This window comes from Mercenaria mercenaria, chromosome 3 (assembly GCF_021730395.1).
Source record: "Mercenaria mercenaria strain notata chromosome 3, MADL_Memer_1, whole genome shotgun sequence".
In the NCBI taxonomy this organism is placed as follows: domain Eukaryota; kingdom Metazoa; phylum Mollusca; class Bivalvia; order Venerida; family Veneridae; genus Mercenaria; species Mercenaria mercenaria.
In genome coordinates, this window is record NC_069363.1 from 16,909,329 (window position 1) to 16,937,012 (window position 27,684).

A 27,684-nucleotide genomic window follows, 5' to 3' on the forward strand; every position below is an offset into this window, starting at 1 on the left:
CCTAATGACCTACTTTTTGACCCCAGATAACCCATATTCAAACTTGACCTAGATTTCATCAAGGAATCATTCTGACCAAATTTCATGAAGATCAATTGAAAAATACAGCCTCTATCGCATACACAAGGTTTTTCTTTGATTTGACCTAGTGACCTAACTTTTAAACCCAGATGACCCATATTCAAACTTGACCTAGATTTCATTTATGTTATCATTTTGACCAAAATTCATGAAGATTAATTGAAAAATACAGTCTCTATCGCATACACAATATTTTTCTTTGATTTGACCTAGTGACCTAGTTTTTGAACCCAGATGACCCATTTTCAAACTTGGCCTAAATTTCATCAAGGTTATCATTCTGACAAAATTTCATGAAGATCAATTGAAAAATACAGCCTCTATCGCATACACAAGCTAAATGTTGACAGACAGACAGACAGACGACAGACGACGGACATCGAGCGATCACAAAAACTAACCTGAGCATTGCGGGGTGGGGGGGGGGGGGGGGGGGGGGACCAAGGCAAGGTGGTGATCAGGTGTGGGTACACAACTTCACATGTTTATAATAAATGTTCATGGAAAAGAATGAAAGAAGTTTAGCTAGTTACTGTTAAATGGCTGCGGACGTAGATTTTTCATTAAATCATGGGCAATCACTCTAAGAAAAATTGACCAATCCAAAAAAGAAATGGACGAGCATCATCGATGTATGTTGGTTCATTTTTATTTCAAGTTTCATAAAATTCTTCCAACTAGTTACTTAGAAATGGCTGCGGACGTGGAATTTTCATTAAATCAAGGGCAATAACTCTAAGGAAAATTGACCAATAAAAAAAAATGACGGGCATCATCGAAGTATGTTGGTTCATATTTATTTCAAGTTTCATGAAATTCTACCAGCTAGTTACTGAGAAATGGCTGCAGACTTGGATTTTTCATTAAACCAAGGGAAATAACTCTAAGGGAAATTGACCAATCAAAAAAAAATCGTGACGGGCATCATCGCAGTATGTTCGTTCAAGTTTATTTCAAGCTTTATGAAATTCTACCAGCTAGTTACTGAGAAATGGCTTCGGATGGACGCACGGACGGACGCACGGACCGACAACGCCATTTCAATACCCCCCTCCCGATTTCATCGGCGGGGGATAAAAAATGAAGAAATGCCTTTTACGAGGTGTTCGCGGAACTTGTGTGTAGCAGTATTCCATTAACTACGACGAACATGTGCTTATTTCAAGATACAGTTATTGTTTTCTGCTTAAATACTATTTCTGAAGATCCTATGCCTGTCACTTGGAAATAGCATACGATGTTGTAGAAGTTCAAAAGTAGTCCAAGAATGTATACGATTTTGTCATATGACAATTTAAATGCAAGCCTTTTGGTAGTAATTTTCGGCATAATTCACGAATTTTTCAGGACTGATCCAGATTTCAGATTTTTCCCTGCCAGTATTTCCCTAAATACAATGTAACTCATTTTAAGCTTATGAAGGTAGATTGTTAGGCTTGTGATTTCAATATAAGTCCCGGAAAAAGATTTTCCCCAAGATGTAATACGCGATTTTTGACGCCGGCCAATGATATGCTACCCAAGATGGAAAAAGTTCTACAAGCAGGCCTACCTGTCCACTAACGTTGACATTCAGCCGGAAATTTCCAGTTATGACAATATTTTTAAGAGCTCTCATGACGTCAGGCGAAGACATGTTCAAAACTTGTGACTGCGTTGTACCTGTATTATATTTGGATCGTGATTTAAAACTTTTAACTTTGAACTAATTGTCTTTTAAAGCATATCGCTGTTAACAAAGTATATAGTTTCAGTACAATAAGTCGACGATCATCTGTTTAAACAAGAACAATGCAAAACATACGGGTTAAAACAATAGAAAGACGACCGAGCTGTTGTTTTTGCCTCATTGTGATGGCATCAAGCTCACATTTTGTTACACCTATCACAGTAACCAGTTTTCGCCAAACTAGCATCAAGTATCTGCATTATTAAGGTAGTGGACTCGCAGTTAGACTCGGAAACCCGCGCACTTAATTATGTATTCTTTGTATGCTATCTGGTCTTTCGTAAAAAATCAAATGCAGAATGTCAGTTTATCTTACCTTGTCAAGAGAAGATCTCTTTACTTTAAAGTTTATGGAAAAATGTTCTTATGCCAGTGATAATGTAGAATATCAGGTAGTTGTCAAGTAGAGATATGTTAACTATACGTTTGTTAAGTAGTTATCCGTGCAGAGATCTGTTACTGTAGTGTTTTAGAAATAATAATATTAACTATATCAGGTAGATATCAAATTGAAATATTTTTATTAAAGAAATTTTGAATACATGAAAATGATTATATTGAAGGGTTAAAGAATACATTAGGTATATATCTAGTAAGTAACAGGTTATTATTCCTTTCAAGTGAAAATGACACGTTGAATGCTCACGTATCGGGTAAAGTGATCAAAAGAAAAAAGGCAGTATGTTTGGTAAAACTGATGAATATCTTTTGTCTCATAATTGCCAGAGTAGAAAAATACCTCTCAGGTTAAATATGATTATACATTTTTGAAAAGCGGAATTTCAAAATACACGCCGAGTGATACACCAATACTGTATTAGGCATTGTAACTGAAAATACAAACTTCAAGAAGGAGCTATCTATATTATATGTATGTGAAGTTAACTGCATCAGAAAACAAGGACTGAAAAACTTATTAAAATATCATTTCCTGAAAAAGAGTTATTTCAGCTGAAAAAAATGATCCCGGATGAAATATTTGGAAAAACTGGAGACAACTCCGCAAAGACTTTATGATAGGCTTAGGTGACAATTGACCTAGTACCTCATCCAAACTACCCACTGTTTATCTCTAACCATGAAAAAAAGCATGCACATTTGCCACATGGATTAGCAACCTCAATACAAAACCATGTAAAGATCAAATAATTGATTGCCCTGGGGGAAAGTAGGGCATTTTTGTGGTGAAATTTGTCAACAAACAGACGATCTTTTTTAAAAGAGTCAAAACCCACAGAATTTCACAAGGTGAAATATGTTGAAAAGGCTACTGCTGGAAAGAGAACAATCTCAACTATCCATACATATGCGTCAAGGTATGGGGAAAATATCTAGAAATATGAGAAAATCGAAAGAAATCAATATCAAGACTGTTAGATGCATAACTGTATAATTATACATGGCATTTATCATAGATAGGTTACTTTTGCACTGATATAACATGGGCAGGATTAGGTTTAAGAAACGGTGTTCACTCAAAAATTTCACTATATATTTAGATTGTTTCCCTTGCGTAAAAAAGGCTTAGGGTAAATCTCTACAATACTGGAAATTACCAAGGACATCATTCAAAAAAGTTAATTGTGAATATAAATCATATGTTTAACCCTACGGTTTTTTTAAATGTGCGAAAAAACCGATGGCGGAAAACGAAAGCTATTTGATTAATATTGAAGAACTTAGGATGCATCGATCTTGATATTGTTTAATGGGCATCAACGATTATAACAAGAGCACCGCCTTGCGGGTGCTGACGCTCATCTGATTTTTTTTGTGTAATAGAAATATTGTCCTACCCATGATTTTCTAAGTCTAAAAAGGGCCATCATTCTTGCAAAAAGCAGGATAGAGTTATGTTTCTTGATGTACAGTGTCCACTTATGATGGTGAAAAACTGTTGCAAGTTTTAAAGCAATAGCTTTGATAGTTTATGAGAAAAGTTGACTTAAACATAATACTCAACCAAGAAAATGATTTTCTAAGTCCAAAAGGGGCAATAATTATTGCAAAAATCAGGATGGAGTTACGCTGCTTGCTGTACAGGGTCAGCTTATGATGGTAAACAAGTGTTGCAAGTTTCAAAGCAATAGCTTTGATAGTTTAAGAGAAAAAGTTGACCTAAACATAAAACTTAACCAAGAAATCTGATATTTTCTAAGTCCAAAAGGGGCCATAAATCTTGCAAAAAGCAGGATGGAGTTATGTTTCTTGCTTTACAGGGTCAACTTATGATGGTGAACAAGTGTTGCAAGTTTTAATGCAATAGCTTTGATAGTTTAGGATAAAAGCTGACCTAAACATAAAACTTAACCAAGAAAACTGATTTTCTAAGTCCAAAAGGGGCAATAAATCTTGCAAAAAGCAAGATGGAGTTATGTTTCTTGCTGTACAGGGTCAGCTTATGATGGTGAACAAGTATTCCAAGTTTCAAAGCAATAGCTTTGACAGTTTGGGAGAAAAGTTGACCTAAACATAAAACTTAACCAAGAAATCTGATATTTTCTAAGTACAAAAGGGGCCATAAATCTTGCAAAAAGCAAGATGGAGTTATGTTTCTTGCTATACAGGGTCAGCTTATGATGGTGAACAAGTATTCCAAGTTTCAAAGCAATAGCTTTGATAGTTTAGGAGAAAAGCTGACCTAAACATAAAACTTAACCAGGCAACGCCGACGCCGACGCCGACGCCGACGCCGACAACCGCTCAAGTGATGACAATAACTCATCATTTTTTTTCAAAAAATCAGATGAGCTAAAAATGTTATTTTTACTGTAGTATTTTACTGACCTTCTCCATGTATCAAGGAAAAGTCAGTACCTTTACAATTTTTTATGACTTCAGTTTTCGTCATTGGTGCTTTTCTTACGTATACGCACGCATAATTATGCGTTTCTTCTTCATGAAATTTTACACAAATAAGATATATATATATAAGCCCTAAATATTTAATCAATCAAGACTCAGGTAATGACGGGTAGTAAACATCCTCATTTTTTTCCAGCTATATTTTGTGTAAGCCAGTTGATGTTGTCATATTATTTTGTAATTTCGATAGCAATTTTCAAATACATTTCTTTCCATTCTTGGAAATATAAACATTTGAGCCGATCCTCATTGTGAGTTCACTACATTAAATAATACTGTCAACAAATTTACCTAATGGAGGTGGCATGTCCAATAAAGTAGCGATGAAATAAAACACGTCGGAATCAATGACGAGCTGTCTATCCTGGACACGTATTGGAGACACGTGACCAACCTTCACAATTTCGTCTGTGATCTTTGAGATTAATAAATTGTGATACTGCATCAAGCTGATGTCCCAGTTACCTACAATATATCTGAATGTCAAACCAATGAATATTGCACATAACAAACGAATAGATAAAATATATACAATATGAAAAAAAAAAATGAAAAAAAACAAAACGAAATACAGTTTCTAAATTACATTTAAGGTGGTATAACGTTTTGAATTTCCAGTGAATGACAAAAAATGAATTTTAGTTCTTTCTTAATATCACGTTATGATTGAACCTAATGTTTTTCTTAATCCATTAAAAAGGAACAATTTTCATATCTTAAGCTCGAGTTTTGATACCTTTCTTACCAACTATAAACTAAATCAATAGAATTCCTTACGTGACTTCGGTGAGCTGAACAAAACAATTTCAAGCACAAATATTGATGTGAAATCTGTAGCAAGTTACACACTACAATGCCCTACCAAGATACTTACAAAAACAATAAAAGAGTATACTGTTAACATTCTGTCGTTCTGTCTATCTAAATCACAAGAATTCCTACTGTTTCAATCATCTGTCACTAATTAGAACAATTCAAAGGGTTGCAATGAGACATAATCACATTCCTTATCTTCGCATAAATATTGAGGCTTTATCTAATAAGCACATTTTACTAGAAACACAATGATACTTAAATATCTTCATCCGTGACGTGTCGTTTCTACTGTGACAGTCATAATCATTAACAGAATATATTTTGTTATCAGATATACCTGGGAATGCTATCCTAAATGCTGTCTTGGACGTTTCTGCATAGCAAGAAGCAATAGAAAATTTATCTGCTGAAGGAGCCCCAGGGGTAAAGTCATAAATATTGTATAAGGCTGTATAGCCAACCTATAATAGTAAATTAAATATTCAATAATATTTGAACAAAAACAATTATCGTAAATGAATGATATGTAATTTGTAAAATATTGGTAGACCTATTTCTGGTTGTTTCGACGTTCTTATATCAACAAATGAAATTGAATTTATTTGAATTTATTTGCGCATTATCACAACGCTGAAATCTCCTAAAAACAAGCACAGCCGATAATGTATAGGTTAAATGGACATACTGAATATTATTCGCCATATATTCTGAATAAAATGGACAATTTTCAAGGAGCTGTTAGACATTTCTAGTCGCACTTTAAAGAACAAATCAAGAATAATCCTAAAACTGAAATTATATGATAAGAACAGTAGGGGTTGTGTATCTTCTGGGAGGGATTTTTTTCTGTCACATTTGCTTTCTGCAAAGTCACATCAAAACCGCACTACTACGGCCTGGTACTACTTCTAGTACTAGAACTGAGTTTAACGTCATCAAATACAACTGTTAAAAGTACATCCACAGTGAAATTTTAACCAAAAAATGTTTTATTCAGACATCTGTGGCTACCCAAATAAAAATAGTGTTCAGTAGCATGTTAATCATTATGCGACAGACCAGATAGCTCCCGTACTGGTTCCTTCCGTACGGTCTATATCAAGTTCAATTGTAATTCATAATGTACAAATCGTCGCCTCAATTCAACATGTTCTCGCTAGCTAACATTTTGATGAAATTATTATAATTACAAAGGTATCATCCGGATCTTCATTATGACAACACTTAACAAATAATCTAATTTCAACATTAAATAAGTATTTCATCACAGAACAATCGAAATTCTAAATGAATTTTGGACCTAATATAAAGAATACTGTGAAATTTCGGCGACGAAATGCAGTTGTAATATTATACAGACGAAAAGAGGGAAATTACAAAATACTAATATCGAGAGGTGGGTGGAAAATGTAAGTGCCCATGTCTTCAAATTGATGATATGTGCATAAGATTTATTTGCACGCGAAATCTGACGCCATTTACAAAAAAAAGAAACCTGAACAAAATAAAATGGCGTCGTTCGAAAATATCTTTCAAAATTGGACACCAAAATTTCAAAAAGAACAGTAAATAATAGGTAAAACTATTTTTTCTCATGGTAAAAATCAAAATATCGAATTTGTTTATGTTTGGTGAATAGTAATTGGCACTGACCACTCCTGTAAGCCTACATAAGGTTTGAAGGAAATCCACCCAATTATGGAAGAGAAGTTGCAAAAATCGTCTTAAAATTTGATGAATCAAGGACCATAACTCGGCTGAAAATCATCGAACTGGAAAATCCCCGATACGTTTCAAAATGAGGCTTTGATCACTCCTGTAAGTTTTGGTGGAAAGCTGTCCAATGATGTAAGAGAATATGCCAAAACATCATAAAATTTGACGAATCAGGGACCATAACTCCATGAAAAATCATCAAACTGGAAAATGTCGATAATATGCACGATGAGACTTGGCTACAACCAGTCTTGTAATGTTTGATGGAAATCTGCACAATATTATAAGAGAAGTGGTCAAAACATCATTAAGCTCCGCTGAAAATCATCAAGCTGGAAAATGCCGACGACATCAGGAAGGTCTAATACGTATCAGTTGTTCCAGATGACATGCATAACTCAGCTTGGCAATAATCACTCTTGTGAGGTTTGGTGTATATCCGTCCAGTTGTGTCGGAACAAGTATAAAATTCTATGTATAGTCCCATTTAACATGTATACAAGAACATTTTCTAAATCATGTAGTAAATGACGTAATAAAATAGATGTGAAAAAAAAAATCAGCTTAACGTACCCAGTCCGGAGTGGATATTCGCAACTGAATAGGTACATCTGTACTGCCAGAACTGTAGTCGACCCATACTTTCTGCAGAATATTCAATGAATCAGTCACAATTTTATAGACATTATTTGAGCCGCACCATGAGAAAACCAACATAGTGGCTTTGCGACCAGCATGGATCTAGACCGCGCAGTCTGGTCAGGATCCATGCAGTCCGCTTTCAAAGCCTATTGCAATTAGAGAAACAGTTAGCGAACAACATGGATCCTGACCAGACTGAGCGGATGCGCAGGCTGGTCTAGATCCATGCTGGTCGCACACGCACTTTGTTGGTTTTCTCATTGTGCGGCTCATTTCGGTATGGATGCCGAGTGCTTCTATTATGGATTGCATGTGAACAATGCATTTCATCACCAATATCAAAATAACCTAACAACAGCAATTCATAGTGCAATCTACACTTCTCGTTTATAGGGTCTCAAGCGATCATTAACTTGTTCGGCACCAATCGGAACATCGTTAGTCGCAATACATGATTACCACATGGAATGTCTAGTGGAATGAAAAATCTTGTTATTTCTTTTTCATGTACTTTGTGCTGTTTTTCAACAGTACTGCGGTTTTGTAATGGCATGCAGAGTTTCTGGATGTTGTACCAATACCGTGTTCTCTGTAAGTGACTTCCATCTTCTCTACATGAATCAGAGATGGAAACTGACTTCAGATTTAATGCCTTCTATCAAATTCCAGAGAAAATACAGGGTCGTCTAAAGACCAGATCTACACTGTCCTTATTGAGCTAAGTGGGTCGGCTACTACGGTATTAACATTTTATATCATCAAACAGATGAACAATCATAATTATGTATTAATTAGTCACTATTATGTAGACACTGAAGGCCTAGGTCTGCATATATTGATTAAAAATGGTGTTTACTAAACATAATGTTTTTGTTATAGAGACACAAGAAAATGCTCCTTCTCGCATTCTAGACAAACACAGGGGAACGTTCCTCGAGACCCTATAGCAGGTCGGTCCTGCGCATATATATTCCGGTTTAGCTGCGCTCCTCTCTGTTAGAATTTTTACATCCGTTTTTTGTGATTAACCTTAAGCGTAATAATAAATTCAGAATTTCAAATAATAAAAGTCATTGAAGCCTCTCAATAACCATTAATTTTAATTTTCAGAAATAAATCACAAGTTTTTCATGAGATGTGACCCCACAACTCTACTTATTACCGGACGCCTATAACAGACACTCGTCCTGTTTTCATATTCCGAACTACAGTCACGAACGGTATAACGTAGTTAAACATTTAGGACTTACATTCAGGAAATAGATTTCAAATGTTGAAGAAAACTCTGGATAACCTGGCAATTTGAAATCTGTTCTGTTTGAAATAAACACGTCACATAATATGCCCCTCACAGTCCGCTGTAAAGAACATGTCACCCATTACATATATGTACAATATAAATTATATACTATTTTTGTCACATAAAGGTAATATATATCTCAACTCTCAAATGCTCGTTTCCTTTTAAAGTTTGGTTTGAGATTATCAAAATGCTGAAATGCAAAAGTAAAGTATATCTGACAAATATAGAATTTTTTATTGTCAAAATATTTTTTAAAAAGTTTGTTTTTTCCAGAAAGTCTTTAAATTTAAAATGTGAAAAACAATTCTATTTTCTGAAATCTCACATATTCGCCTTGGATGAAATCTTATAAAAACTAATTTTAAAACTGATCACAATGCATTTAGTTATGACTTTATAGACAGAGGATAATGCATTATTATGATGTTATCATAAAATAATATCATGAATTACCGTTCCTTCATAAGTATATGTTGTGTTGTCAAGGTAAAATAATTCATTCGGTGATTTCATACGGAGGGAGAATTGCGCCCGATTCGAACTTTCAACGGTGGTATAAATCGAAGTATTTGTTAGAGGGAATATAGTGCAGTTACCCCTAACATTGTCGATACCATAGGCGACTCCTGCAAAAGACATATCAAAAATAGCAAAATATTTCCTGCCCCCGTTTACCATGTTCGGCGTTAATTGCAGCTTAACGACCACACGGCTTTCCGACGGAGAATTCATTTTCTAACTGCCATTACGGATGTTAATGTTATACCTGTGGAGTAGTCGTGGATTTCGCTAACAGGGTTGGTCGCATAGTACGGGTACCTTGAGGAAAGCGGTCTGTAGTCGATTCTTACAACATTATTGGTATAATCGTAATAAATCTGGAAAATATGTGTATATAAAACCTAAATTGACACATAGAATCATTGGCAATACAACAAGAGCTGTCGGAGGACAGCAACGCTCGACTATTCAACAGCCTTGTCGATTGAATGAATACGAGTCGAAAAAGGGACATAATTTAGTAAAAAAGCAAAATAGGGTTATGGAACCTGCATAGTGCTTATCAGCTCAGGACAGTGGACAAGTGTGTGAAGTTTCAATCCATTCCCATTAGTGGGTACTAAGATATCAGCTTACATAATAGGAATTTAACCAAAAACTCCTAAGTCGAAAAAGGGGCATAATTTTGTAAAATGCGAAGTTGAGTTATTGACCCTTTGCATTGCATGTCATATCATGACAGTGAACAAGTGTGTGCAATTTCAATCCTTTCCTATTAGTGGATACTGAGATACCAGCTTACATACAAAAACTTAACCAAAAATTTCTATGTTGAAAAAGGGGCATAATTTTGAAAAAAAGCAAAATAAAGTTATGGGACCTGCTTTGTGCATGTCAGATCATGACAGTGAACAAGTGTGTGAAGTTTCAATCCATTCCAATTAGTGAAAACTGAGATACCAGCTTACATACAAAACCTTAACCAAAATTTTCTAAGTCGAAAAAGGGGCATAATTTTGTAAAAAAGCAAAATAGAGTTATGGAACCTGTGCAATGTAGGTCAGTTTATCACAGTGAATAAGTGTGTGAAGTTTCAATCCATTCCCACAAGTGGTTGCTGAGATACCAGCTTACATACAAAAACTTAACCAAATCGGGACGCGGACGCGGACGCCGACGCGGACGCGGACGCGGACGCCGACGCATGGGCGAGTCCAATAGCTCTACTATTCTATGAATAGTCGAGCTAAAAATGATGTTGTTGAGTTCAAATCATTAACTTATTTCCAGTTTCATAATAACACATTATGTCTAACAGATCATCGACGGAACATAGACGTATTCGTTTCTTTGGCAATATAAAAAAACTAAAATAATGCTAAATTACAGAAAATAAGGATCGGAGAAATGCACAGTCAAACCAAACATTGTGGTATCAAGCTGACAACACATGCCAGTTGCATTTTGTAGGTACATAAATGAAAAGTTTATGCATGGTATAAGTATACTAATGAAACTTTATAAAAAGTTTTAAACATATTTACATCCGCCTGCGATACACCAAGATTCATTGTGTCCACAATTTCTTCTCTGAAGGAATATTGTCCGGTGGATAGAACAGGCACTTTTCTCGTCTGCTTCCTGCCTGGACACACTTTACCTTGTGGAGTCTGAATCAAATTGGGGGAAACTAAATGTTTTAAGATATTTGTGAATGTCATTTATAATTATTATTAAATTATTTTAATCTAATGTTGCTATCTAGATAGAATGTATATAACATAATATAATGATAAATCAAAGCAATTAATTAAAGAAAAAGCAAAGAAGCAAAGAAAATCAAAAACAGAAAAGCTTATTTTGAGCAAATATCAACAATGGAAAACTCGATTCATTTCAAGCAATAATTCTGATGACACTTACATCGAAAACGGAATCACTGCCCCATATATGGTTTCTGTAGTCAAAATACTCGTAAGTATGGTGGAAAGGTGTAGCACCTAAGGTAACGCCCTGTATTTCTGCTAAGACGGGAACTTGATTGGATAAATCAGGCGCCGTCCAGTTATATGCTGAAAGATTTGTGAGAGCATTTAGTAATGTTACATTTTCATCAACCACCTTTGAAAAGAATATTCTGGGTAAACTTAGACGGTGAGTAATATATGTTAGAGGGGTAAAGTTTGATGAAGTGCAAAGTTTATACAGAAAACAAAATAGCAGTCCAAGATAAAACAAGGCAGTCTGAAGGACAGCTAAATCCCCCGCCACTGCTATGGATAGTGAATGGATAAACCTTTGATTTTAGCTGTGACCTTGACCTTGAACTGACATGGCTGACTCATGAATTCTGCACAACGTCTTGATGAGGTGATCATTTGACCCAAGTTTCATGAAAATTCTTCAAGGGGTTTAGGAGATACAGAGCTGAAACCTTTGACTTTCAGTTGTGACCTTGACCTTGAGTTGACATGGCTGACTCATGAGTTCTTGATGAGGTGATCCTTTGACCCAAGTTTGATGAAAATCCTTCAAGGGGTTTAGGAGATACAGAGTGGACACAAAATGGAAGGCTCAAACCTTCGACCCTTAGTTGTGACCTTGACCTTGAGCTGGCATGGTTGACTCATAATTTCTGCACATCGTTTTAATGAGGTAATCATTTTACCCAAGTTTTATAAAATTCCTTTAATGGGTTTATCGGACACGAAATGGAAGGCTCAAACCTTTGACCTTCAGTTGTGACCTTGACCTTGAGCCGACATGGCTGACTCATAAGTTCTGCACATCGCCTTGATGAGGTGATTGTTTGACCCAATTTTGATGAAAATCCTTCAAGGAGTTTAGGAGATATAGAGCAGACACAAAATGGAAGGCTCAAACATTTGACCCTAAGTTGTGACCTTGACCTTGAGCCGGCATGACTGACACATGGGTTCTGCACATCGTCTTGATGAGGTGATCATTTGACCCAAGTTTGATAAAATTCCTTCAAGGGGTTTAGGAGATATAGAGCGGACACAAAATGGAAGGCTCAAACCTTTAACCTTGAGTTGTGACCTTGATCTTGAGCCAACAAGGCTGACCCATGGGTTCTGCACATCGTCTTGATGAGGTGATCATTTGACCCAAGTTTTATAAAATTCCTTCAAGGGGTTTATGAGATATAGAGCGGACATAAAATGGCAGGCTCAAACCTTTGACCTCGAGTTGTGACCTTGACCTTGAACCGACAAGGCTGACTCAAGGGTTCTGCACATCGTCTTGATGAGTGATCATTTGACTCAAGTTTCATGAAAATCCTTCAAGGGGTTTAGGAGATATGGACCGGACACGATTTTGTTACGGACGGAAGGACAGACGGAAGGACGGACGCAGACCATTCCTATAATCCCTCCGCCACGGCGGGGGATTAATAAGACTCTAAATTAGGGTAATACATATTACTGAAATTGCAGTCCATTGTAAAATAGGACATGAAGTTATACCTATGCATATTATATAACTTTATTATGCATCAAGCCAATTCTAACATAATTACAGAAGAAATCACAGTGCAAATTTACAAGATGTGTAAGCAAGATGACAAAAAATATATCAATAAATGAACACTTCATACAAAGTGCATGTTACATCTTTGAGAGAGGGAGAGACTGTAGAGCATTATATAACATTATGACAAATATCAAGTGTTACAACATAGTAGAGACTTTTACTAACATTTATTAATGACTGCTACATTAAAGGTGGATAATCAGATTTTGGCCATGTAACGGATTTGTTCGAAACTTTAGCATCTGATCATTTACACTCATTTATGTTCACTTAACACTTAATACAAATTAGATTTTCACTGGAGGTATTTTTAAAATTTCATTTTCCTATCCTGGTTGCCCAACCGAGATAGAGTTATTTTATCATAAGTATAACTTTGATAAACATACTTTGCCTAAGGAAATGTATAAATATTAGACATATTGTAATATATTTGTAAAATATTTGCATTAAAAATTATGTATTTAGATGGAATTCATTAGAAACGCAAGTTTGAAAAATTATTATTACCTCCCTTTGCCTATCTTGGTTGCGCAACCAAGATAGATTGGAAATAAATGAATTCAGAAGCTACACACAGCTTTAAAACTTGCATTTTGGTTCAGATTGTTCAATAGTTGATATGTCTATCAAATGCAAATGTAAAACTAGACATTGTATCGAAATAAAAAGAAATACCCAGCTTTTTATATACTTTCATATTAAAGGGGAGTAGTTACAAAATTTTATAAAAATAATAAAATATACATTTCGAATAGGAATCTAACTCTATGTAATCGATCTTTTTGTTCCTTAAATAATTCTCTACCAGGATATACAAAAAGTAAAAAATGTCATTAAATGTTGATTAAATGTGATTGACCACCTTTAAATTCAAAAGCAAGTGTCGTTTTTCAAACGCCCTGTGTACATATTACAGGCAAGTGCAAACTAGCACACTTGTGAAAACTAGAGAGAAGTTCCAATAGCCTAGCAAAAACATGGAACTTATCAATGAGTAATGTTGGTATCATTTGTAAGTTATATTAGATACTGATATGTTGACGCATTAGTGCTACAGAAATTTAATTAATTTCAGTTTTTAAGGAAGAAAAAACAATTTATTCTGTACACTAAGTTCAGATATTTTCTGATTTTGAAAATAAATAAGAATGTCTTCTTTAACTGGTTCTAACATCGACAATTTATTCAGATTTTTAATTGTTATTTGTACAATATACATTCAACCACTATCATGTAAAACAATGAATAAATTGTGTGCTGTTATGCCATTCCATTCAGTGACCTACCTCCATAAAATTAAATGAAAATATTTTCTACGAAAAAATGTATGAATAAGTGTCATACATTCATCTTACCCAGTAGTAAAAACCAAACCATGATCATAAGAATAGAATAGACATTTCTTATTATCTTTTATATCTCAGTAAAATGGTATTATAGACTTTTGCCTGATGAGAAGGAACTTTCTTTACACCCTTTAGCTGCTAAGCAAATAGAAACCCAGGTTGAATAAGGGGAAAATATATTCAAGAAATGGCAATTAAGGATCAAGTCAGACGCCGAGGAAGACCAATATAGTCCAGACAAAACGGTAGCCTCGAGTAAAAATAAACGCTCATATAAAACAAAATACTCCATTCTAAAATTAAATGCTAAGTTAAGTAGCAGAGAAAAAAAGTTATCAAGTTAACAGTTTGATGTCAAATTCGTATTTGAGAAAAAGGAAACTGACGGCAATACATACCAGAAAAGTAGTAGTCCAGGGTAAAATTAGCCGCTAAGTTAGGCCAGTACATACATGACTGCCACCAGTCACAATTGATTCCTCGAACAATTTTTGGTCCTTTATACATCTGAAAGGGTGAAGAAACCTTTTGCAGTGTAATTCACTACGAAAATGACAGGAAGAGCAAGAATAATGTTACACAATTTGCACAATATATTTACTAATCTATCACAGAAATTCTATTTATGGCTTAAGTTTAAAGCCATTTTCAGCAGTATTCAGGTTTATATGTAAGTTATGTAATGTAAATCAGTTAAACTTACAGGTGTTTCTGAATTCTGTACCAGTACTTACATGTTTTCTAAAAGTTTCAGAACGCTTCGGCATAAAAATCAGAATGGCCTCCGGCATGTTGTTTGCTGTCAAATAACCCGGCTAGAAATTCCGAGAAAGGTACAGAAGGACTCAAATTTAAGTCATACAGCCAAGTATTTATTAGTTCTATGAAATAATCCAATAGCTAAAACTGTGTATATTTTCTTACCAAACCATTTGACTTAGCAAAATGAAGCGCTGAACTAGTGGTATATATATGGGGTATCCCACCGCCTCCTCCAGAACTTTTCATGCCGAAGATAATCTCATTACCATACGGATCTCTATTCAGAGTAGTGACAGAACAGTTGCCGTCTGCAAAAAAACATTTAATATAGTGTTGTTTCACATTCAATAAATTTTTAATTTATGGAAATCGATTAGTAGTGAACCAGTTATATAATGCAAACTTGGGAGAATAAGTTGTTAACGGTAGTGTACAGACAAAAAATCTGAACTCTGGATAAATCTATCCTTATATGGGAATTTATTGGATCATATGAACAAATTTTACAACTGTGAATGAAAGAAAATATACTGCTTCATTTGGAATATATGTGAATTTGATAAATGAAGTGTACAAAAAGTTATTAGCAGAAAATAAAACAAAAACAAAGGACTACTCTCAACGCAGGGGGAATTTGACATGTAACCTTTTAATATGAACCACTTAGGTAATACTCTATTCATATCTCCATCGAACGGACAAGGCTACTTATTCATGACCCCAGGGCATGGTAATTTCCTCCACAATCAACCTTATTTAATGCATACGGAAGACGAAAATTATTGCAATAGTGTGCTTAACAGTCAACATATTAACAAAGTAGAGAATGTCGCTACACATATTGGCAATTACACAGAGCAGTCACCCCCGCAGGCCCGCAAAATTGCAAATGGCGTGCAGGAAAACAAGGGGAGTAATAATTCCATAATCACAGATCAAAACAGAGTCAAACCAGACGAAACATTGGAAATACTATTGAATACATCGCACAACTGCGATGAAAGCTATCATCTTGACGCAATACAAGAACATGATGAATTTTATGAACTCGAAATCGGATCACAGGATGAAGAATATTCTGAATATTTGAAACAAATTAACACAAATGCAACACAAGCTACAAACTCAAACTTGTCAGACATGCTAAATGACACAGATAATCTTCAAAGCTACCAACCATGCCGACAGCTTGATACAGAGCTAGAGAATCAGCCCAAGTTAGTACACATTGAAAAATTACTGAAGTTGCCAAATGAAGAAAGTGAAAAACTAGAGAGCTACAGAAATGTACTTGCACAAAGACTAGCCCAAACCAATATATGCCCAGAAGGGAGACTTATTCACAGAAGGGGTTCTGAAAAATGCCCTCTCTCGTATAAACTAGCAAAAGACTGCTATTTATTATATATGCTATCGAAGGGAGAAAAATAACAGCCGATGTCGAAAAAATATTCAGGAAAACCGCCACCAACAAAGAACTCAACGAAAATATCAACCAACAAAAGCCAAACCCAATATCAGAAATTGAAATGGCAAAAATCATCCCGGACGAAGAGCCAATCACCGTAGCGAAAATAACCAGATAGACCTAAAAGACGCACATGAAAGCGCGGGAACATATGCCGATAGTGCTAAACGTATAACTAAGCAAACGCAAGACCAGCACATAAATGCAACGTCAAAAGCACAAGAAACAAACGCTTGATACAGGAACAATGATGCTGAATTAAATAAGACCGATACAAATGACGCAAACAAATGAACTGACAATAGATACGCTAACAACGTGCGAAACAATAAAAAAACCCACTAGATCAGCAAGAGATAAAGAGTACCAAAATGTGCAAATCAATCAACAAAATGGTACAACATACATTTGGAAAAAGACTTATCGCGGTAAAATTATGCATGATGACCAAAACTTACGAAATGACAACAAGTTTATAGGCGCCTTTCGCGGAAGAACAAAGACATTCTACATAGGAGGCATATGTCCCAGCTCCACAAAAGAAGGAATAATAGAATATCTACAAGAGCGTGAAGTAAATCCCACCAGTGTAAATCTTTTTAATTGATTTAATGGAAATTTATTAGCCAGAATTACGGTAACTGCACATCAAACTAACATTATTGAACAAAACTCATTTTGGCCACGATTTGTCCACTGCAGACCCTGATATGGTTATGATACATGGGATTCATTTCAGAATAAGTATACAAGCAACGAACACGACACATATGATGCTCGAAGTAGTAAACACGAACATTACAGAAAGTATTATCGCGAATCTTACGCAAGTGATGACCAGTCAAACCATGAACACCAATACTACAACCAAAGAAGCAAAACAAGATGCAATGACCAATTGGACACCGAACACAATCAAATGTAGATATGGAGCTCGAGGACAAACTTAACCTTATGACATGGAACGTGCGTGGCATAATGACATCTGCAGCCAGCCTCTGTCATATTCTTGACATAATTGCATTGATATAGCCTTCATTACAGAGCACAAATTGCTTCCACAATATAAAAACTTTATGGACAGTATACACATAGACTTCGAAACACATACAGTATGTAATGACACCTTAAACTTCTGGGGCAGTATTTCTTGTGGAAAAGGTGGTGTTAGTATTATGTACAAAAAGTCGTTGTCACTGAGAGTAGACAATATAGGAAACATTCAATCTAATCGAATCGCAGGCCTGGAACTAACTATTAAAAACAATTTGTCAATACTTGCATTCTTTGTGTACTTACCATCAGTGAACTATTCAAACGACGAGTTTGCAGAAACAATAGATACGTTAAATGCTTTGTATGAATCATATTCACAAATCGGCTCCGTTTTATTTCCTGGAGACATAAACGCAAACTATACTAGTAATCTCGTTACATTTAATGAGTCATTTCGAGATGAACGGTACCGTAACTTCATAGACGGCAACTCGCTTATATCTTCTTGCAATAAATGCAATCGAAGAGGCCCTAATTACACGTTTAGCCTAACTATAAAAGATTTAGATGATATTGTAATAGATAAATCATTAAAAATTGAAAATGATCAAATAACAGTTATAAACGACGAAGTTACATCTGTCTCAGACCATTTACCTGTAATGTGCACTCTTACTATGAATATCGGTAAAAGAGACACTAAAAGATGTTACGATCAAGGAGAATCATGGCACAAATGTACCGAGGAACAGATTGATAAATACAATAAGCTACTATCTGAGGTGCTCCCATCAATTGAAAATGAAGATACAGAAAGTTTCTATTCAAATATAGTTAAGGCAATTCAAACAGCATCAAAACAAACACTTCCGCAAGGGAAATACAATAAACATGCACAACCGTATCGAACACCGAAAGTAAAGGAAGCACACAAAAACAAGATACATGCACGGATACAATGGCTACAAGATGGACGATCTAGGGGAGACCATAATGATTCATACAGGAGGTATAAACAACTAAAACGTGCATTCATCAATACCCAGAAGGAGGCCATACACGACATAGAACACACATATTACACAGAACTCGACAATACAGCAAACTGTGACAGCCAATCATTCTGGAACCTTGTAAACAAAAATCGAAAATACAAAAAAAAAAAGGAAATATAGTGTCCTTAATACAGATGATATCAAATATGAAACATGTGATGAAATCGCTGGAGGCTTTAGAACATATTTCAATCAACAGAGCTCACTTACGATAATATGTTTAAATGTGATATTGAAAAGAACTATGATACAATATTAGAAAGCCAAGAATGTGAACATAATCCGAAATACGAATAAAAAAGGATTAACGAACGCATGCTAGTGCTAATCATAAAAAATCTGAAACTGAGAAGAGCACCAGGTCATGACAAAATAACTAACGAACACCTCATATATAGGATGAAGTCCCTTGTTACGCATCTATGTGTACTTTTAGAAAAAATAATAATAGCAAAATGCTATTCACCAACTGACAGTAAAAAAGGGCATTATTATTCCTATATACAAGTCAAATGGAAAACCAAGAGATGACCCGACTAATTATCGTCCGATAACTTTACTTCCGGTCACCTACAAACTATTTGAAGACACACTGCATAAGAGATTGAAAACGTTTGTAAATACAAATAATATAAGCTTTCCATCTACTCAACAAAATGCATTTCAAAAACAAAAAGGTTCTGTTACTGCCTCATTCAACCTGCAAGAAAGCGTTCGTCATCAATTTGAGAACGGCAGCAAAACTTATATTGCCCTCCTTGATACACAGAAAGCATTTTATACAGTTTGGTTAAAAGGTCTACTCATAAAATTTACAACATGGGCGTAAAAGGTCAGTTATGGAAAATCTTGAATTTACGTTCCGACATGATTAGTAAAATAGTCAATGGTGGAGCAGATTCAGATTCGCTACAAATTCAACAAGGAGTTCGACTAGGAGGGGTAGGCTCGATTTCGGTCTATTCTTTTTTTATTGACCAATTTCTCGTTGAACTTCAGAATAGCAAATTAGGAATCGCTATAAATCATATACAATGTGGAAATATAACTCTGGCAGATGACCTGACCCTAGCAGCGATATCACCAATTAATCTATAAAGCATGCTTATTTAAAAAAAAAAATTCCTTACACATTTTAAGACTGTATTCCTAGCCCCGTTATAGATTTTAGCTCGATATGCTCAGTTATATTTTGTCCGCTAAGGAGAAGAATTCTATAAGACTTGTCTTTCATTCTTATCCTTTCCTGTTTTGCTTTCATCACAGTATGACATTTGTATCATTATATGCACTTCATTTATGTTTAAACTAAGCATGCTTAATATCGTCGAAACATGCCGACTCAAATGGCGATACAACATTAACTCTGATAAAAGTGCGATCTTGATCTGTGACTCTAAGAAAAACTCTTCTACTAATTCGATGTCCTGGAAACTCGGTTTGTATTGGTTCAGAATCTAGGAACACTGGTTAGGATAACTGCCCGCCGTTACATGACTGAAATACTGTTAAAACCCAAAACAAATAAACAAATAAATAAATGGAAACTCGGTGAAAATGAACTACCTATAGTTACATATGCTACACACCTTGGAATAAATCTAAATAAAAGTTTGAGTAACAGTGACAATATCCATAAATCAATTATTAAGGCACAATCAGCTTTCTTTTCACTGATGTCTGTTGGAATCACACCAAAAGTGCTTAATCCACACATATCCGCAAGCTTAGTGCAAAAAACTGTTTTACCTACCCTCCTATACGGATGTGAGTTATGGAGTGATATCACATACGCTGAAATTATAAAACTAAGAACTGTACAAAACCTTTGGTCGAAAATCATCCAAGGTATAAGCAACAGATATGTGCTTAAGTATGCTAGGCTGGCTCAATATTGAACTAGAAATTGAAAAACGAAAATTAATATTTTTACAAAGGCTATGTACTCTATCAAGTGATAAACTTACCAAGAAAATATTTGACTTTTGTCTCCGACTCTGTCATTACATATGAAGAAATATGTGTAATCAAACTGGAGTTATTCCCGATTTGTATCGTATCTTGTGTAAATATGATCTTTGCAAATTATTTAAATGACTACTACCATGGCATGTCCTTCCCGTCTAAGAGTAAATGGAAGTCAATAGGTAATAAACGCATCGATAGTTATTTAGCACTATGGACAGCAAGAATGAATTTATCACCAGATTTCGATAGGTTTAAGCATATCCATGCAAGGGTTGACACTGCTGTTATTTACAAGAGTATTTGCAATGAATTTACACCTGCAATGGCCCAGTGTATTGCAAATGTTTGGGTACAAGTTCCGAATTCTGACGAAAAACTTCAGTGTCCTTACTGCTTGAATATCGTATATGACATTTATATGCATAAGGTAATAGTATGTTCAAATTTGCTTACACTAACATATGAATTATGTAAACTAGTGATAGAAACTTTTGATATAGTGATTATCCAAGAACTTCGACATATGAATGAAGAGACACTTTTTATCAAACTCTACTTGGAAAACTCATAATGAGTGCACATAATTGGGATATGCAAAAGAAGTTCCTTATTATGTCTTACAAGTATATTGTTATCAGTACTTGATATGCTGAAATTCTATCCGCAGACAGTGAGCTGCTAAATCAAGGGGTCGGGTTGCTTATATTTCGCTTTTGCGTAAGCATACCGAACTCCAGCCGAAACGAATTATTAAAGCACACACGTTCCTTGGTAGTCCTTCGAAAGAAAACTACACTTGGGAACCTGCATACCATAATCTCACTCGATGCCCAGTACCATCTTCAGCATATCAATTACTTTCTATATCACGCACGCACGCACGCACGCACGCACACACAAACACACACATATATATATAATGTTTGTACTGAAAATGTAGACTGTATAATTGCGACATTTCAAATCAATTTGTAACAAAGTGTACATGTCCTATAACCATTTATAATCTGTTTATATAATGTATGTTGTAATCTCTGAGTAAGAGGAAATAAAGAGAATATAGAAAATTCTTTTAAACAAGGAATCAACATTTAAATGCTTGTTTATTTTAGGTTTAGCGTCATTTATCAACAGTAATTCAGTTATGTAATGGCAGCCAATCAACCCTAAATAGTGGATTATTTACCTGTACCTAGTTGTACTCCACACTGACAAGGGACACTTGAACGTCCCCACATGAATAAAAAGTGTAGCACAAATGACTTTAGAGATACTGTCAAATAGTCGACGAAGCATGTGAGGGACTCTAGACACATAATCTAGACGTTGTCTAAATCTTCATTTGAAGGAAATACTGCATATTTTTGGACATCAAAGTCGCCCTTTTGTAAATTGACACTTCTCTGCTAAGGGCAATAAAGCCGTAGAGACAAAGACCACTAATTACTGTGCGTGTTTTTATCAGCAATGTAATTTTCAATACAAGTGTCATTTATACATTAATTAATTAAGGTATATTCCTAACAAAAAAAAAAAGACAAAAAATAGACTTTACAGGTACTTACTGACATCGTATATGATCTGATTGTTAGTGTAGTCGAATATCATGTAGTTCATAGAGTTATTTCTCAGAATTCTCAATGCCGCGCGATTATTGGTATCGTCAGAGTATTCCTCCGCGGACCATGTCGTTTGCTTGTCAATGATGTTGGCCTCTACACGCAGTTGGAACGTGTCTGGTATATAGGGCAACTGTGGCATCTTTGTGCCTGCCGGTACTAAAATGTAAACAGAACAGAACAGAACTGAGCATGGCAGTCAGAGGGTTCTAACGTTTGTGATTGACCCTATATTCTATCTAGTTTACTGACAAGATTCACAGTCAGAACTAAAGATGCGGATTACTGCTACTAGAGTTGAATTCTGGTTTTTACTATTACTAAAACTAATCCGACAAAAACGTATAAGGGAAGTTCCTTATTAACTGGAAGCGGTCAAAATTCTGAATTTTTGTTGATATTTTTTACTCTTTTTTTTTTTAAAAGGAATATTTTTTATCAAGTGCCAATACACGCACAATTTATATTGACTTTTAAGAAGGATGAAAAACTACTTACAGGTAGGATCGAGAATGGTTTGGTTCGGTGGTGCGCAGATTGATGGGTACCCGAATGGAGGCGGAGTCTGTCCGTGCACAGACACAACAACGCTCAGAAATAATACCACTGTACAAATGGACAACGCCTGCAAGTATAGACCGTACATAGCTGCCTGCTAAAAACAAAAATAACCGTCTTAGATGACATCGTGTTGGGAAAGACTAATGATTATCATTATTATCATTATTTATCTTTTTAAAATTTCAACCGTATGGCCCTTTTCTTACATGAAAACTCGCACATGCGTCTTCACGTGAGGAAGAAACATATATTAATTACAAAAAAAATGTTTTCATGAGAAACGACTTGTCGGACTTATTCAAACAATGGGAATACTTACCCGAAACTTCAGACATTAATGAGTTTATATATTTTAGACAATTCAATGAATGGTATTCGTTAACATTTTACAAAACTTAAATACGACATCTGGAATGGTGTCTTTAATCGTGAATACATACTTTTCTATCAAAAGGGGCAATGCTGAATTTTTGAATAGAGAATACATTTACCCAGCATTGTTCAAGCTAAAAATACATGGTATAAAACAAAATTTACTTTATAATCGACATACTTTAGTGCTTTAAAAAGATTAAATCCATTTTATTTTATATTCCGCTATAACTGATAGATACAAAAAAGAAAACGTACCATTTTTCTGCAATTTTACATAAGAATAAAATGGCGACTGACACGCTACATGAGTGATTCTGGACTCTGAACCGGGGATGGTTTCTGGTTTTTATCATATATATGATATACTTCAACAAACACTTCCATACATGTGAGGTATCGTAATCACTTGAATGAAAAGATATCATTGAAGTCGATAATTTGGATATTTGTATGTAAGGTCTAAATTCCAAGTACACAATATCATTATCTAAAGACAGGAAGGGATCGAGCCATGTAACAGTCTCATTGCAGATACCATTTTGTAGAACCCTTAATACTGTTCAACTTTGGAAAATATACGGGAGCGGGAATCCCAAAAGAAGCGCAATGCGCCGAATTGTAAAGGAAGAAGTACGGCAATGAATACAACCTTTTGTAGAAGTGGGAGGGGACATGGGAAACTCCTGGACAATTTAGAACTATTGGCATGGAAAGATGGCCTATGGTGCTTTTTAAATTTAAATTCGGAGTACCCAAATATCATTAATATGTACGCAGGTAGAGACCGAGACATATCACGTCCCTACTGCAGATATCATTTTAGTAGAATTCCTCGGATTTGAACCATTGGGTGTAGGTACGAGAGGAGATAAACCTTTCTGCAGAGGGGATCAGGAAATTATCTAAATATAGCTATGGAATGGCCTCTGGTGCATTTTTGTCTAAACTTTGACTAGTGTAGTTGACTTCTGAGCCGACTGCGCATGCCCCTCACGGACCAGAATAATCTACAGGCAAATTGACATTTGTACCACAACCTTTAGTATTCAATCTGCTTATTATATATTTTGCTGTAAGCAAATCGTCAAATTCTTTGTTTAAACCTTTGCGTCTCACAACGCTAGAATTAATGCAGGAAAAGAATTACGTTAAGTTTTTCTTTTTTATCTCACCTGAGCCATAGGTTCAAGGTGAGTTTTTTTTGTAAGCACTTGATGTCCGTCGTCCGTTGTCCGTCTTTTAACAATTTCTTGTATTACCATAAGATCTTGGTTCCTTTCTTAAGCAAATCATATTCCACCGTGGGTTCTAGAGTTACGGCACAAAAGGGGCAAAAAAAGGCTATTTTGGTCTTGTCTGCACGATAGCGGTTTCATTTATAATTTATGTTTAACCAAACTTGCACACAATTTGCATCACCATATGATCTCGGCTCCTTCCTTGAACCAGCCATATTTCACTATAGGATCTAGAGTTACGGAACCTGAAAGGGCCAGAAATTTGCCATTTTGGTATTGTCTGCACAAAAGCAGTTTCATTTATGACTGGATTTTAGCCAAACTTGCACTCAAGTTGTATCACCATAAGGTGTCGGTTCCTTTCTTGAAGCAGCCATATTCCACAATATGTTCCAGAGTAAGTGCCCCTGAGAGAGCCAGAATTGGTTATTTTGGTCTTGTGTGTACAAAATCATTTTTATTTATGATCGGTCGTGCGTCGTGCGTCCGTCAACGATTTCTAAAAAAATCTTCTTCAAAACTACTGGGCAGATTTACACCAAACTTCACAGGAATTAGGTCTCGATTCCTTTTTTTAACCAGCCATATTCCACAATGGGTTCCAGAACTTGTCCATCTTTCATTTTGGACAGTACCATTAACTGTTAAAAGGGGTGCTTAGCAAAAAAGATATTGACTGAATGGCGGACAGTGCAGGCTGATCATGATCTGTACTGGTCGCAAAGGCAGAATCAATCATGCTCAGCATGATGAGAGTTAAATGCAAAAATGTTGAAATTAACAAATAAATGAGCCGTGCCATGAGAAAACCAACATAGTGGGTTTGCGACCAGCATGGATCCAGACCAGCCTGCGCATCCGCGCAGTCTGGTCAGGATCCATGCTGTTCGCTTTCAAAGACTATTGTTATTAGAGAAACCATTAGCGAACAGCATGGAGCCTGACCAGACTGCGCGGATGCGCAGGCTGGTCTGGATCCATGCTGGTCGCAAACCCACTATGTTGGTTTTCTCACGGTATGGCTCAAATTAACATTTACATTTCGTGACAATTGTCAATGGTGTATGACTGTTCATTACTTTACAACAATAACATATTTACAAACACCGAATTTATAATTAATTTTACAGAGTTACATATTCCAACAGACACTGTGGTCTTAGTCCAGTATTGGCTAAACGGTATGTGATTGCGGTACCGATCCGATTGACATTCAGCCGACACCAGACGTCAACCTATATCTCTCGGAGACAGTATCGGACCTATAAAATGTCACTTTGGTACTGCCGATATCGAAGAAATGCTTTCCTTACATAATTAAGAACATACTTGCATGATATTGTTTCGAATAAAACTTGTTATATGTATCATAATGAGTAGTGTTTGTTTCTTAATTAACATAAAGAAATAAACTTACCATTTTTTCCTTTTTAGCTGGAAGTCAACATGTATAAAATATGTTTATAACAAATTCCTGTTGTATATTTAAAAGATATGGGAAAAAACTTTATTATTATGACTATAGAAAATTCAAATTAGAGTATTAAATAAAATATCATTTTTATTACAAATATAAATATTTGATATGATGGACTTTGGGCTGTTTACACTCCTTCAGTTGTCCAACCTAGGTTGTGATACTGTGGTTAAAATTAATGATAAAACAAAAGATAAAATTAATATCTAGGAGTACATATACAGGCTTAAACCTCCGATATAAGTCACTGTGGGGGGATAATCCTGTAACCTATTTCTGACATTTACGGATCTTAAACTGTGTTAACAGAATGTTGAACGTGTGCAGAACGCAATGTGATCAAGTGCAGTTTCCAAAATATATTAGGTGTTTTTAAAGATATTTATCTACCCTATCCAAACTGTGTTGTTACAAACTATAAATGCTCTAATGGACGCACAATGTTGAGGCCCTGCATGACAAGTTTTACTCAAAGGTATTTTTGATAAAATTTCACACTAGAAGTAACATGCACTTGAAGTAATAAAATTTAACTTGACAATACTGTTTTTTATTTACTGTAATATGTACAATGAATGTACGTAGTGGCAATTGACTTACAGTACATGTAAGACTCTCAGACTCAGCGTTCGAGCCCAATTCGTCTTTTCATATGACGGCGACACTGTTTTATCTTCCAGGAAGCGCACTAGAATGTTGTTAAAGTGAATTCAAAGATTTTATCACCATCAAGCTAAAGTGAACGAGTACAGACTGAACTATTTGAAATGGCCGCAAAAGTTCTGATGTACATTTACGGGACATAAATTGGATTAAAAACAAACTATACAACCTAAGATTATACATGTGTCTCTGGAATTCATACGCGTACTCATAAAACTTTACTTACGCCTCAAAATGCTTTTTTCTTCTTTCGCCGTGTCGTTGTTTAATATTAGCAGTTATTTCAATTGACCTTTAAAGATAGTCTTGTAATTAAAAAAAAAGAGGTCCGAAATGGGCATAAGTCGCCAACCTGGGTAGTGTCAAGGTACGAATGATATAACCCAGGGAAGTACCTACGCCTTTAAATAGAATCTTGAGCAATGAAATGGGTGACTATGTCTTAGACAAGCCGACAAACGATGTAGAACGTCCTTTTTAAAGCGTAGAGTTGATATCTCATATATATTTTTTTCTACTTTAGCCATAGCAGCCGCTAAAAGGGGCCAGGATTCAAGAGAACAAGTCATTTAAAGCGTTTTTTTCTAATTTTAGTTCTAGTGGTCCAATAAAGGGCTAATGCATAACAGTTTGAACAAACTTCAGACAGATCCATAAAATATTGTTGTTACAGACCAATCGTGGTGAAGATCCACCAAGCAGTTCATTGGAATGAGTCATTTTAAAGGTGGCTAGCAAGTGTCTGAAAGGAACAAAGCGAAACCACTTGAACAAATTTGAGCAGGATTGTACAAGAATGCTACAGGATATCTTTGATGTAAGATTCTTCATGGCTCTTTAAAAGTTACATAACCCGCGCCAGAAGAAAACCAACATAGTGCGTTTGCGTCCAGCATGGATCCAGACCTGCCTGCGTCCACGCAGTCTGGTCAGGATCCATGCTGT

The 27,684-nt window shown here is 35.5% G+C and overlaps 1 protein-coding gene across 4 annotated transcripts in view; it reads right to left on the minus strand.

The window, feature by feature from the left end:
* Positions 1–26,222, minus strand: part of LOC123525365 (uncharacterized) — a 57,250-nt gene extending 31,028 nt beyond the window's left edge. Inside the window, exons 1-14 of one of the 4 annotated variants that reach the window (XM_045304356.2) lie at positions 26,017–26,222; positions 22,924–23,050; positions 22,372–22,584; positions 15,482–15,627; positions 14,956–15,064; positions 11,577–11,725; positions 11,198–11,323; positions 9,919–10,030; positions 9,606–9,778; positions 9,100–9,207; positions 7,781–7,852; positions 5,829–5,952; positions 4,967–5,140; positions 1,634–1,743 (exon numbers count right to left, since the gene is read on the minus strand). In XM_045304356.2, the coding sequence (XP_045160291.2) occupies positions 1,634–1,743; positions 4,967–5,140; positions 5,829–5,952; positions 7,781–7,852; positions 9,100–9,207; positions 9,606–9,778; positions 9,919–10,030; positions 11,198–11,323; positions 11,577–11,725; positions 14,956–15,064; positions 15,482–15,627; positions 22,372–22,584; positions 22,924–23,050; positions 26,017–26,019 (1,746 nt within the window). In that variant the 5' untranslated portion in view covers positions 26,020–26,222. Of the gene's footprint in view, positions 1–1,633; positions 1,744–4,966; positions 5,141–5,828; positions 5,953–7,780; positions 7,853–9,099; positions 9,208–9,605; positions 9,779–9,918; positions 10,031–11,197; positions 11,324–11,576; positions 11,726–14,955; positions 15,065–15,481; positions 15,628–22,371; positions 22,585–22,923; positions 23,081–23,616; positions 23,714–26,016 lie in introns of those variants that run through there. The other 3 variants (XM_045304353.2, XM_045304357.2, XM_045304354.2) reach the window with 3 other exon arrangements.
* Between the last annotated feature and the right edge of the window lie 1,462 nt (positions 26,223–27,684).